The following is a 15,340-nucleotide window of genomic DNA, read 5'->3' on the forward strand; positions in this document are numbered from 1 at the left end:
TTGGATCATTTCAAAGCTAACAGTAAAAAATGTCAATTGTATAAAGGGAATTTGAATTTGAAAATACTAAAGAAAGACAATAAATTGCTACAATGTTGCAGATCAGCTGCTTTGGCATCTCTTCCCCTGCCCCCTTCCCATCCTTTCTATCATATTCTCCTTACAGCTTTTCAAGAAAGGATCCTTTATTCTCTACATCTATTTGTGAATCAACAGGTCATTACTGGCTTCACTCACCAGGTGTATTCAAAAGGGGCTTCCAATACCGTCAAAGGGAACCAGGTCCAAATTCCATTTCAATAGTCATCCAATCTTCTGGCGCAACTATAAACATTAGATCAGAGAAAATCTAATGACAATCAGAGTGGATTCACCATATTACTCTGGTGTGGTAGTCACAATATTGGTCTCAGTAATATTTTGCTGAGGCAATTTCTTGCAATATTTTCGTTTCTCCATAATTTGAGAATATCTAGGCATTGTTGTATAAAAAATGGGATTAAGAAAAAATAAAAAAGGAGTTCTGAAACGCAATTGCTTGAGACAAAATACAGAAAGACAGCTGAATATCATAAGAAATTTTTGCCATCATAAAATGCAATGACATTATCAAACTTCGACAATTTAAAGAGAGTGAAAAACTTCAAACATACCGATCTTCACCAACACAGTAAATCCATTCTCCTTTTGGTGACACACATGCAGCAACAAAATCTCCTCCCTCTCGTCTACCGGAAGAAAAACTCTTTACAACCTGTTAAGTTCAATTCATCAAATAATCTGCTAAACATATCCTAAACAATGAAAAACTTATATTAACTCTCAAGATCATGACAGCATTTTTTTTAATGCAAAATTAAATTGACAGCAGTTTCATGTGCATGAGTAGTGACAGATGACTGCACATGAAAAACACAAGAATGGAGCTGCATTTGAGATGTGCTGGACCGAAAACAATGGCTGTTTAGGCTTTCATTCAGTCAAGCTCAAGCCAGTAACAGTTGGTTAATTTACTTTTTCATTGATGAGAATGAAGGTGGAACTGAGATTGAATCCTTTTGTGAATCCAATGTTCAATTTTGATCAAAAGATAACGAATGGAGCCCAAGGTCCTCACAAGTGTCTGGACACATTGAATAGCTCTAGGCAGGACCAAAGAATTACCAATAGATGTTGGAGGTGTCATTCCCAATGGTTGCATTATAGTAGTATCGATAAGTCAACATTTCAGAAACCGTTACAACCATCACATGTCAATCATTAAAGTTGACACTGTTGCAAGTCTATATAGTCAAAATTCAGTGGAAATGAGGTCAGAGAGAGAGAGAGAGAGAGAGTTACATTCTTCAAACCAGAACACAGTTGGGATATGGAAAAGTACCTGTCCCTGGAATGTCATGATATATATTGAAGATGTCTTGTTGCATACAATGATGTGCTCCGTGTTCTTCGGAAAGAGAAGAACAGAGTTCACAGATGCATCCCCACCCTGGTGGACCGATAAAAGAGACGTGCCAGTTAGGTTCCATCATTTTTCAGTCAACCATGATGGGATAACAAAAGAAAACACCCCATCAGGTTTTGATTAGTTTAGGCCTTGAACATATACCCTTAACGGAGGTGGAGGTTTGAAAGTCTGTAAACAATCAGTAGTCTTTATATCCCAAACCTGCATTCAGGAAACAAGAAAACTATTTGTACAAATCACAAAGGAAAATATTGCAATCACATCCAATAAGAACAGAATGTGCAGATAGTATGGAAGCACTGAACCTACTTTCACTGTACAGTCACTGGAGGCCGTAATAACCCGGCTGCCATCATTGCTAAAAGTAGCATCATTCACATATGATGTGTGGCCTCGAAATTCTTTCAACATCTTCCCAGACTTGAGCCCATGAATTCTGCCAAATAATTAGCACCAATTTAGATCATTCAAGCATAATGACAAAATAAAACTTTAGTAAAAACTGACCACGTCTAGGACAGTTTGAGAACAAGCAGCAGCTAACACAAGAACACAGTGGTGAATGGTCTATGGCACGGCTTTATGTTACATAGATACAGGTACAGGTGTGGGTGTACGTACGTAGGGTACAACACGAAAATTTCTAAAAGTGTGGGTATGAGGATACATATATACATACATACATATATATATTTTATTTTTTATTAAAAATAAGTATCCATGTACCTGTATATGCATGTGCATGCGTGATCAAACACCATACAAGAATAGATAAAAACAACCCCTTATGCACCTTAAAATGGATGAAAACAGGTAATGAATAGAGTCTGGATCAGGTCAGATCCAAAACTGGTCTGACCCACACCCAATGAAGCACCAGACTACCAGTACCAGTACCCACATCGACATGTGTATGGCACCCTTCTTGAAGTACCGGTGTTATATTATGGCTCCATTGACAAAAGAAATAACTGAAACAGATCAAGGTAGTGAATGGCCTAAGGTACAGCTCCATTGACAAGAGATGATAATTGCCCATTCCTCAAGTCAAAACAGATCAATAGTGACTAGGTCTTCCTCTCTTTTCTTTTTCCTCCTTTTTTATCTGACAAGGACAAAGCAGATAACTGGAGAAGCATGCTCTAAGACTACTAGAGTAGTAATCGTAAGATCAAACAACACATTATCCATTTATTGTGGAGGATACTAACGGAGACCAGGAAATGGATGAACAAAACTGACTTCCAGTTTTAGCTTTTTAGATAACCTTGCAGTACTATCAAAGGAAGAGCTAAGAAGCTGGCTTCCATCTCTAGAGAATGAAAGACTAGTGACACCCTGAGAATGTGCATGTTCAAGTCGTCGCAAGCACTGCCCAGTCCTTAAGCGCCACACCTGGAAAGGAGAAAATAAAGGAAATATGTAAAATAATATCATATCAATAGAAAAGTGTACATAAATAAATCTTTGACACTTACCTCTGGATTTAGAAATTAGAAAAATATAATAGAAAGCACATTGGAAAAATTAGATAACCATCCATGCAATATTAGCCCAACTGGGCTCCGCACACCAGGCTGGTGGTGGCTTGATTTGTCCTGAGATGAAGAGACATCTCAAGCTCAAAACCCAGGGGTGCGTCCCAAGCACAAGCTGAAGCACAAGGGTAAGCCTTCCTGGTGGGCAGGAGGGGGTACCCATGGAGTTTTACACCGAGGGTGCTGAAAGAGCGCGCACAGTCAACATTGCACCTCCCAGCAATCCGAAAAATTGATGGTTTCTCCCCAACATAAAAAAAAAACTGCAGTTTTAGGGCAATGTGAATTGAGAAGCCACCTTAAATGAACAAAAAAATACTTCAGAAAACAACGACTTATACAACACATAAGGCATGATGATTAAGCCAGCCACATTAATTTCTCAGCCATTTCACTTTCAGAAACCTAACAAAGAGAACAAGCATACTCTCTTGAAAACTGTAAATAAAGATGTATCCTGTTAGTGAGATGAACACTACAGGTAGCTAGACTATTATTGATGAAAAAAGTGGAAAAGCTAACAGATTCTTAGCCTCTGAACAGATCAGCCCCAGCAACTCTGGATATGACAGAAGTCGAATAAGCTTAATACGTTGCCAGTTAAGTGGACTGATGCTTTAACTATGCATGTTTCAAAGGTATTCCACTTTGTTTTTCTCTCTTTCCACATGTGTGTTTCCATGGAGTACTAACTGTAGAATTATCCCTGAGATGTTCAAAAATAATGAATATAATATTTTTTACTCTTAATAACATGTTTAGAACATGCTCCAATGCAGACATGATATTTTTTTACCTTATGTATCTCCAGTCAGTATACCATCATTCAGTCCACACAGGAACTTTGGTTCTTAATTGGTTAATGGAGTACTAACGGTAGAACTATCCCTGAGATGTTCAAAAATAATGAATATAATATTTTGTACTCTTAATAACATGTTTGGAACATGCTCCAATGCAGACATGATATTTTTTTTCTTATGTATCTCCAGTCAGTGTACCGTCATTCAGTCCACACAGGAACTTTGGTTCTTAATTGGTTATTCAACATGGTCGCTAGTGCTCATCAATCAAAAGTAAACTCTCTTTATTGGATATCAAGGTCCTACTAGAATCAAACACAAAACCATTGTCTATCAAAGAGTGAGAGAGTAGGTTTATGAGCTACTTGTTCCTTAATGAAAGCTCATGTGCTAGACTTTTCAAAGACAGCTATAACAATCTTAGGTCAATCATTGAATTTAACAGCAAGCCTCATAAACATCCCATGAATAAAAAACCAATGAATTTTTGCACAAATCAGTACCAAATGAGGGCTCATCTGAGAAAGTGCAACACTGAGAATTTTATACAAAAATTTCCACTTAACATAGACACATCTCTTTTCTTTTCTCTTTCGCAGTTATTAGAAGCTGCATCTGCTTTAACATTAATGACAAATATAACAAGAATCTCAAAAACCATTCAAGACTTTTTAAGTGATATCTTACTGTGAACAGAATTCAAAACAATAGAAAATCGCATCCATTCAGAACATCAAGACCTTCATTTGTTGAATTTCTCATAAGAAAAATTCACTTGCTTTTAATCACTAGAATTTAGCTGCATTTTGTTTCTTTATTTTTACTATTTTTTCTTATTTTTGCTAGGCAAGCTGAAGGGATTCCCACCAGTGGAGACTATCAAAGTAAGAGTTCCAACTCCCAACCACGAGAGAGATAGCAAAGAAGATGAGAAGAGAAACTCCATTAAGTGAGAAAAGAATGAATACAACCATATATGGAGTGTTAAAATATGTATATATATATATATATATCTATACATATACTTATATATATATATATATATATATACATCCGTATATATATAAGTATATATATACATATATGTATATATACTATTTCTTCTTTTTAGTGAAATACCCGATAGGGGTATTATTGTAAAACCACCAATGTATTTTTCTATTTTCTTTTTTTACTTTTTCGTTTTTTTCTTTTACTTTTTTTCTTTTACTTTTTTTCTTTTACTTTTTTTCTTTTATTTTTTTCCTTTTGTAATGACCACAAGGGGCCCCACACTTGTAGTCGTTGGGGCTCCAACGGTCAGATTTCTGACCGTTGGGGCTCCCAACGTGTACAAGGGAGCCCCCTTGTGGTTCCTTTTTAGAGCCTCCCTCCTCTATAAATAGAGGAGGTATTCTCCTCTTGTATGCATGGGTTTTTACACCCTTCTCTTCCTTTCTTCAATAAATCCAACTTATGACTTTAAGTCATTTTCTATATTTGTGAGTTTTGTGTGTGCACATTTGGTGTTTGTGTTCTTGGCTCTTGTAGTCACTCTTAAAGAGTGACTTTTTGCCCTATTGGTGCTTCTGCCTCTTTTCATTACATGGTATCAGAGCTCGGTTGGTGATTGGGCTTTTCTTTTGTCATCTTGGAAAGTGTGCCTCTCAAAGTTTTGAAGAAAAAAAGTATATTTGGTGCCGATGGAACGTGACTCTAAAGTGGAGCTTTCTTTCAAGCTAAATGGGTCCAACTATCTCATGTGGGCCTCCGCTATGAAAAATCATCTGAGGTAAGAAACTTTGGGGCTTTGTTAAGGGGACTACTCCCGAACCCTCTCTTGTTCTTACCAAAATTAAAAATGAAGTTGAAAAGGCTTTAGATGGCGATGAGCGCATCAAAGCCATTAATGAACATCAATCCAAAATCGAGGATTGGGAAAGTAACCATGCCAAAATTTTGGCATGGTTTATGAACAATGTAGATCTTAAAAATTGTGCTAATATTGCCAAGTTTAGAAGGGCCAATGAGGCTTGGTTTTTCCTTAAGGGTATGTATACCCAAAAGGATCTTGCTCGGCAATTCTTTTGTCAAGAAAAAATTCGTTCCACCAAACAAATGGATATGAGTGTCCGGGAGTATTTTAGCTCTCTAACCCCTCTTTGGGATGAGCTTGCCCTTCTTGAGCCCAAATGGGTTGCTCCACAAGACATTGAACTAAGAAGGGAACAAATTGAAAAGGAGCACTTTTTTCAATTCCTTCATGGTCTTCGCCCGGAATTTGAACAAGTGAGGGCATCTCTTCTCCATAGAAGCAAAGCCCTACCTATTGAAGATGCTCTTGCCGAGGTATGTCAAGAAGAAACTCGACTTGGCTTGAGCATTAGGAATGATGAGGTTTTGGTCGTTAATAGGCCCGGATCAAATGTTAAAGCATATAGACCTCCCCACTTTAACAAAAATATCAATGGGCCGAGAAAGGGAATCATATGCCACTATTGTAATGAACCGGGGCACATTAGACCGGTTTGTCCAAAGCTTAAAGGAAAGGTTGCCGCGGTTGGAGAAAAATCTCCAAAGAAGGAAGAAAGTACCAAAGAAGGAGATATCAAAGAAACTCTTAATCATATCTCTGAAGTTCTCCAACACCTTCTCAAGTCTTCTCCTTCAACATCCGAAGCCGCCATCGCCTACTCTTCATCACCTCCAGGTATGTGGATACTAGACTCTGGTGCTTCTTTTCATATGACATCTCATAAAACCTCCCTTTCCAATGTTTTTTCCGAACCCATGTCCTCCTATGTTTCAACGGCCGATGGAACGTCATTAAAAATTGAAAGTATTGGAACACTTGACTTCAAAAATTCTCAAAACTTTTTTGTTCCTAAAGTAAGAGTTGTTCCAAAAATTAATTTAAATCTCTTTTCTGTTTCCCAAATCACCGACCATGGATGCCAAGTCTCTTTCTCACCTAAAGATTGCATCGTGCAGGATCTTCAGTCAGGGAAGCTGATTGGGCAAGGCCATAGAAGGGGTGATCTCTATTTTATGGACTTTTTGACGCTTCCATCTAAGTCATCTTGCAATCTTGTTAAAGACAAAAGTATTGGAATTTGGCATGAGAGACTTGGTCATCCAAATTTTGTAAAAATGTCTCTTTTCCCTTCTTTGAACAATACTTGTAAAAATGTCTCTTTTCCCTTCTTTGAACAATACTTGTAAAGACAATCACATGACTTGTAAAGATTGCATTTTTGGGAAATCTAAAGCTACTCCGTTTCCTCAAAGAAGTTATTTTGCCACTCGGCCATTTGAACTTGTTCATTCCGATGTGTAGGGACCTTCCCCAATTTTATCTAAAGGAGGTTTTTCGTATTATGTGGTCTTTATTGATGACTTCACTAGATTTACGTGGATATACTTCCTAAGTCGCAAATCTGAAGTCTTCTCGTTCTTTAAAGAATTTCATGCAATGGTTAAAAAGCAATTTTTGGGAAATCTATCTATTCTTAGGTCCGATTCGCGAGGTGAATATATGTCTAATGATTTTCAAAATTACTTAAAAGAAAATGGAATTTGTCATTAACGTTCTTGTCCCAACACTCCGCAACAAAAATGGTCTTGCGGAAAGAAAGCATAGGCACATAATAGAAACTAAAAGAACATTATTGATTTCAAAAAATATCCCAAAATCCTTTTGGGCCGAAGCGGTTCTAACTTCAACATATCTCATCAATAGAATCCCTTCATCCTCTTTGAAAAATCTTTCTCCATTTGAAAAACTTTACAATATGTCTCCCGATTATAAAAGATTAAAAAATTTTGGATGTAAATGCTTTGTTTTAACTCGCAAAAATGATAAACTTTCTCCTAGGGCTATTGAATGTATTTTTTGGGGATATGGCGAAAAACAAAAAGGATATCGATGTTTTGACATACTTAATAATAAACTTTATATCTCAAAAGATGTCACATTCCTCTAAGAAGAAAATGGTTTTTCTCATCAACCAAATGAAAATATTGACTATTCCTTTTTATTTGACTTGTTACCTCAAGAAAACATCATAGATGATCATATTGATCTTAATGAACCTCTTAATGAAGATCTTGTTGAACATCCAAATAATGATCAAAACTTAGAAGAAAATGCTTCAAGACAAATACAAGTCTACTCTAGAAGGAATGAAAGAAATCCTCCTTGTGCCCTTGAAAGATTTTCTCAAAATGAGTCGATAGAAGAAACCTCTCAAAGAAGATCAAATCGCATTCCTAAGATTCCAAATAGATTTGTTGCTTATGACTTTTTTCCCCTAATTATCGAGCATGTCTTCTTGCTCTTCACTCCTTTCATGAACCATCTCATTACAATGATGCTAAACAATATGATCATTGGAATGAAGCTATGCAGCTTGAACTTAATGCCCTTAAAAAGGCGCAAACTTGGGAAATCATTGATCCTCCCAATGGCAAGAAACTCATTGGATGTAGATGGGTGTTTAAAGTAAAAACTAAGAGTGATGGTTCATTAGAAAGATACAGGCTAGGTTGGTAGCCAAAGGTTATGCCCAAGAGTATGGGGTAGACTATGATGAAACTTTTGCCCCAGTTGCTCGAATGACTAGTGTTCGAGCCCTTATTGCTATAGCTTCTGTTAAAAAATGGCCCATCTTTCAACTTGACGTTAAAAATGCCTTCTTGAATGGTAATTTAAATGAAGAAGTTTATATAGAACCACCTCCAGGTATGAATTTAAATGGAAAAGTTTTAAAATTAAAAAAGGCTTTATATGGACTTAAGCAAGCTCCTAAAGCTTGGTATGACAGGTTTAGTAATGTATTAATCAATTTAGGTTTTTCTTCTTGCTATACTGACACTGCTCTTTTTGTCAAAAGGACAGGTGACTCCATTATTATGCTTCTGCTGTATGTTGATGATATGATCATCACTGGGAATAACAAAAAGGGAGTAAATGATGTTAAGTCTATACTAAAAGATACTTTTGATATGTTTGACCTTGGTTATTTGAGATATTTTTTAGGAATTGAAGTGGCTTATTCCGCACGAGGATACATCTTATCTCAAATGAAGTTAGCTGCAGAAATTTATACCAAATCAGGAATATCTGATGAAAAGAAAGTTGAGACTCCCGAAGTTATCAATGCAAAACTAAGACTTGAAGATGGTGTTCTCCTTGAAGATCCAACTCCCTACCGTCAATTAATTGGATCCCTCACCTATCTATCCATTACCCGTCCTGACATAGCTCATGTGGTTCATGCAGCAAGCCAGTTTCAGCATGCACCTACCACGGTTCATATGGCGGCCGTAATGAGAATTGTGCGATATATCAAAAATGCCATCTCCAAGGGACTCTTCTTATCCTTTTCCTCATCTCTTGAATTGACTGCTTTTACTGATGCTGACTGGGGAGGAAATCCCAATGATCGTATCTCAATTACGGGTCTTTGTATTTTTTTAGGTGAATCTCTCATCTCGTGGAGATGCAAGAAGCAGCAGAAGGTCTCCTTATCATCTACTGAAGCTGAATAACGGGCTATGGCGATGACAACTATGGAAATTGTATGGCTCAGAAGTCTTATTGGTGACATGGGCGTTTCCATTTCCACTCCCACCAAGCTCTGTTGTGATAACAAGAGTGCGATATACATTGCCAGCAATCACACCTTTCATGAGCGGACCAAGCATATTGAAATGGATTGCCATTATGTTCGAGACGAATATTTCAAAGGGACCATCACATTGCCATATGTCACTTCAGAGTATCAACTGGCTGACTTCTTCACCAAGGCGCTTCCAACTCCACGATTTATGTTCCTCCTTAGCAAACTTTCGGTCTTCTCCTCGTAAAGTTTGAGGGGGCATGTTAAAATATGTATATATATATACATATACTTATATATATATATATATATATATATACATCCGTATATATATATAAGTATATATATACATATATGTATATATACTATTTCTTCTTTTTAGTGAAATACCCGATAGGAGTATTATTGTAAAACCACCAATGTATTTTTCTATTTTCTTTTTTTACTTTTTCCTTTTTTTCTTTTACTTTTTTTCTTTTACTTTTTTTCCTTTTGTAATGACCACAAGGGGCCCCACACTTGTAGTCGTTGGGGCTCCAACGGTCAGATTTCTGACCGTTGGGGCTCCCAACGTCTACAAGGGAGCCCCCTTGTGGTTCCTTTTTAGAGCCTCCCTCCTCTATAAATAGAGGAGGTATTCTCCTCTTGTATGCATGGGTTTTTACACCCTTCTCTTCCTTTCTTCAATAAATCCAACTTATGACTTTAAGTCATTTTCTATATTTGTGAGTTTTGTGTGTGCACATTTGGTGTTTGTGTTCTTGGCTCTTGTAGTCACTCTTAAAGAGTGACTTTTTGCCCTATTGGTGCTTCTGCCTCTTTTCATTACAATGGAGGTCCCTCCTATCCCATTACAGGACAAAAACAGTTGACTCTACACTAATAAAAGAAGTACAAAAATACCTACGTAAAGAATGTAATGTGCACATAAATACATAGAGGGAGTAGCACACAAAATGTAATACACATTGTACATTAGACTCAACACTCCCCCTCTTGCATCATCTCAAGTTTGGAAAGGAATATGCTAAAGTGCAATGGAGCAAAACTCTTGGTAAACAAGTCTGCAATCTGATCCTTAGAGCCAATATGCTCAAGAGAAATGACTCCAGCTTCATAGGCCCTCCTTGTAAAGTGACAATCTATCTCAATATGTTTAGTCCTTTCAAGAAATTCTGGATTCTTTGCAATATGAATGGAACTCATATTGTCACAATATAAAGAGATTCGATCATCGATAGCAACTCCCAACTCAATCAATAGCCACCTTATCCAAATAATCTCAGCAATAACTTATGTCATTGTTATGTATTCAACTTCAACTATAGATAAGGCAACTCTTTACTGCTTCTTACTTTTCTATGAAATTAGGAAACTTACAAGAAAAATACAAAAAGCAATAGTGGAGAGAGGATCCCCGCTAGAGCCTCCAAAATCAGCATCACAAAAGGCTCTCACATATGTGGAGGAGAATGATAAAAAGAACATCCCATATTACATGGTGTCTCACACATCTGACAATCCTAAAAAACGCAGCAAGATGAACTGTCCTGAGGGAGCTCATAAACTGACTGACCACATGAACAGCTTAAGTGATATCTGGTCTGGATATAGACAAATATATCAAGCTCCTGACTAACTGCCTCCACAACTGGATCATCCAGTTCCACCCTATATGCCTTTTTTGAATCATCCACTAATCTTGTCTTCAGAACCAAATCAATTGCATACTCCTGTTGGGACAAGTAAAGCCCTCTTTTTAAGTATGCAATCTCTATGCCAAGAAAATATTTTAGATTTCCCAGATCCTTCATCTAAAAAATGTTGGCTAACTTTTTCTTAGTATCATCTACCTTCAAATCATCTCATGTAATGATCATATCAAGAGAAGATCTCTAGTTGTCTCCAAAATATGCCTTATTCATTTCAACAACTCCATTTTGTTCAAGAGTATAAGGACACTATTTTTTATGATTTATACCGCTCTCCTGCAAGAACCTCTCAAATATATAGCTGACATATTCACCATCATAATCAGTTCTAAGAGCCATAATCTTAGCTGCAAATTGAGTTTCAATCATAGCACGAAAATTCTTGAAGATCTAAAAAAGTTCACTCATGAAATATATCCAAGTATATCTTGTGCAATAATCTCAATAAATGTGACAAAATACAATGAACCTCCTTTGGACAAGACTGATGAGAGACCCCTCAAATGGACACTCAGCTTCCTTGTCTCTAGTCTCAACTGGCAAAGCATGACCCTTCGACTTCGTCAACCTCTAACTTTCACAATCCTGAACATGCCTCGACACTAACTTTGGCTCACATAAACTCCTAGTAGATACCAAATGTTGCAACATAGAAATAGAAATATAACAGTCTCTAGTGCCACAAAACCAACTCATCCATAACTGCAACTCCTAGACTAGCTCCAGACTTCTTCCGTAAACTCGTATCCAGCCAACCCAAATGATACAAATCTCCCCTCATGCGGCCAATTTCAATCCTTCCTGACAATTGATCATGCACAATACAATCAACAGGAGAGAAGATAAAATTACGGTTAAGCTTAATAATTTGACCAACAGAAATAAGATTAATTGTAAGAGAAGAAACACGATCAACTTGTGAAATATTTAGGGTACGTTTGATAGCGCGTCCCGCGCATCGTGCGAGACAAAAAAGACACACTTTGTTTCAAATGTTGGACACGATGGACGGGAGGAACGTCGCCCGCCGCGTCAAAAAATAGGCGTAATTTTCATTCCACTCTCCCCCCTGTTACAAAAATAACACGACGGGAGAACATTTAAAAAAAAATCATCGGCAGGGGCGCCAGACCATCTCTCACGCGCCCGACACTCTCTCTCTCTCAGAGCTATCTCTCTCTTGTGCAGCGACCAGAGGGATGGTGCTCTCTCTGACGAGCTCTCTCTGGGCGGCAGCTGGCGAAGGCGCAGCGGAAGGCCGGAGGCAAGGCAGGCCGACCCCCTTCTTCATTTTTCTTCTTCTTCTTCTCTTCATTCTTCTTGTTTTTTTTCTATTTTCTTCTTGATTAGGGTTTTTTTTTTCTTTGATTTTCTTCTTCTTCTTTTCTTCTTCTTTTCTTCTTCTTTTCTTCGTTCTTTTTTTTTTATTTTCTTCTTGATTAGGGCTTTCAAGAATCTCCATTGAAGCCTGTTTGGAAGAAGAATTTCATAAGACTGGTTCTTATGGCAGGAATTTTGTGGATATTATTCTTGCTCATTGTGTTATTATTTCAAGTCTGGTCATGCCAACTGTTTGTGGCTTCACTTTCAGGTGCTTTTGGAATTGTCCAATCTAAATTGTTTTGTTCATCATTTATTGGTCATGATTTTTTATGAGGAATTCAGAATCAGAGTTTATCAGCAACCACAATAGTGGTAGTTTGTCTTCTATTGGTTGTCTGATAACATGATTTCTAATAGAGACATATGCCAAATACTCTGTGTTAGTTTTCGATGACTTGCATTGATAAATGTATTATTTTTGTGGTTCTTATGAATTTATACAGGGATTTGTGGATTCTAATTTGTGTTGCTGGTTGTTGGGTTCTTTGTTTTCATGGATGGCATAAGAGTAGGGCTTGAAGATGGAACCACTACTTGACTTTAGAGGGTCCACAGTTAATGGTCATCCTCTGACTCAAAGACAATGAATTAAGAAATACTTGATGGATCACCCTTCACCATGTACTCAGAGACATTGAATTAAGAGATGCGAGAAGTTAGTGCTTCGTTTAGAAGGCAGCAGGCTATCTTTTGTGTGTGTGTAAACACCCCAAATTTTCCTCAGCCATTCTCAAACAACACCCCTTGTGCAGTGCCAACCCTGTTAGGTCAGTGTAGGAGTCAAACCCCGAGTCAGTTTCGGAAAATTACCATTTTACCCACTTTCATTAAGAAAATTACCATTTTACCCCTAGGTCATCCCGGACCCTAGTCAGTCGGAGTCAACCAAGCTCACTGGTCAGTTCAGAACATTTAGAATATCAGTCATTCCAAGCTCATATGAGCTCACAGTGAGAAGACCATTTTCATTTCTGACAATTCCTGCCAAAATGGGATCATTTCTTCAGAAATGAGCTCATTTCTCACTCAAATCCAAGCCAATTGTCTCTGAGTCAGTCATTCATAGTCAGTCATATTCCCCAGAGTCTAACTTGAGTTCACCAGGAGTTTAAGTGCTCCAGTTTCAGTTTAAAACCATTTCTGAGTGTCCAAGAGCCCATTTTAGTTCATTTCAGCTCTTTCAGCTGAAATTGAGTTGAGTTCAGCCAATTAAGCTAGTGTTCGAGCTTCAATTTTAGTTCATGTCAGTATTATTGACCTTTGTTTTAGCACAAAGTCAGCTCAGGTTCGTAATTCACTTCGCTTCAGTGACCATTCCGTACAATTTCTCTAAAAATGGTAGCTTTTCTTGAAAATTTAGTCGAAAAGGTCAGTTGAGTCAGTGTCTGGTTAGTTCACATGAGTTCTGAAACTCTAAAACCCAGCTCAATCTAGCTCATTTCAGTTTAATTCAGCTCGAACCCCAATTTTCAGTGTCACTCTACCCCAGTAGAGTCGCAAAAACCATTTCTTGAGTTGTTTTGCAAATTTTATCAATTTTAATGCTTTTTGAACTGGTACAGCTGTCAATCGGGGTCTAACATCCAAAATTCTTCATTCAGGGTCTGCATTTCGCATGTCATTTCTCATCATTTCATAACATTTCATCACATTTCATTTCATTTTCGAAGTCCAGAACTCCAGTTTTATAAATTTCAATCCAGATTGAGTTTTAAAAGTTTTCAGAAATCAATTTCAAACCCCGGGTTTCCAAAATTGACATTTTTACCCCCGGGAGTCTAAATTTGGAAATATTTTCTTAAGAAAAATAATCTGGATTTATTTCAAACTCAAATTTTTAAATTCTACATTGGATTTGCTTCGCAATGGGGTATTAAACTTCAAAATCCGAGCTCATTTCAAAAACTGCCAAAAATAGCTCATTTCGTCTAAAAATAAATTTTAAAATATTTTCTCGAGAAAAACAATCTGGATTTCTTTCAAAATTAAATTTTCAAATTCTACATTGGATTTGCTTCGCAACAAGGTATTGAACTTCAAAACCCGAGCTCGTTTCAAAAACTGCCAAAAATAGCTCGTTTCGTCTGGAAATTTTCTGAGAAGACTATTTTACCCCTCTAATCGTCAAAATGAATTTCAAAAGTGGAATTTGGACCCGCTCTGAGATGGCCCATTCATTTACATTTCCTTTTATTAAAAAAAATGTGTCTCTCTTCAAAAAAAAAATTATTTGTTTGTTTTATTTTTATTTTTATTTTTATTTTTATTTTGCATTTTTTTTGGAGGTGGGACCCACAAGATGGTTGCCCAAATCTCCAGCCCTTCTTTTCTTTCTCCCCTTTTCTTTCCTTCTTCTTCTTCCTTTCTTTCCTTTTCTTTTTCTTTTTCTTCCTTTTCTTCTTCTTCTCTCTTTCCTTCTTCTTCATTTTCTTTCCTTCTTCCCTCCTTTTCCTTCTTCCCTTCTTGGTCCAGCCATCTTCACTTAAACCCTTTGGCTCCCTTTTCATTAACCACCCAAAACTTAGGGAAAGATTTGGATTTTTTCCTAAGTTATCAACTTAGAAAATAACACACGGCTGGCCATTTTTGGAGAGGATCTCACGCCTCTCTCTCTCTCTCTCTCTCTCTCTCTCTCTCTCTCTCTCTCTCTCTCTCTCTCTCTCTCCCACATTAACTCGCCCTTTTCCCAAGTCTCTTCTTCTCTCTCAGCAGCTGCCCATCCTTTTCCTCCAGCTGCAGCCATCAACTACAGCTACAGCCCCTCTCTTGGTGAAAATCATCTCCAACATATGCCCAGCCCTCTTGGGCCAACAGGTTCAGCCATGTCAAGCTCCAA

The 15,340-nt window shown here is 37.4% G+C and overlaps 1 protein-coding gene across 1 annotated transcript in view; it reads right to left on the bottom strand.

Moving 5' to 3' along the window:
- LOC149836107 (suppressor of mec-8 and unc-52 protein homolog 1) overlaps window positions 1-15,340 on the bottom strand; it is a 71,425-nt gene that overhangs the window by 27,241 nt on the left and 28,844 nt on the right. Inside the window, exons 10-14 of the mRNA XM_090010787.1 lie at window positions 2,736-2,863; window positions 1,778-1,904; window positions 1,610-1,669; window positions 1,382-1,489; window positions 654-754 (exon numbers count right to left, since the gene is read on the bottom strand). Of these exons, the coding sequence (XP_089866913.1) occupies window positions 654-754; window positions 1,382-1,489; window positions 1,610-1,669; window positions 1,778-1,904; window positions 2,736-2,863 (524 nt within the window). The remainder of the gene's footprint in view (window positions 1-653; window positions 755-1,381; window positions 1,490-1,609; window positions 1,670-1,777; window positions 1,905-2,735; window positions 2,864-15,340) is intronic.

Source organism: Nuphar pumila, chromosome 6 (assembly GCF_984573655.1).
Source record: "Nuphar pumila chromosome 6, dmNupPumi1.hap1.1, whole genome shotgun sequence".
In the NCBI taxonomy this organism is placed as follows: domain Eukaryota; kingdom Viridiplantae; phylum Streptophyta; class Magnoliopsida; order Nymphaeales; family Nymphaeaceae; genus Nuphar; species Nuphar pumila.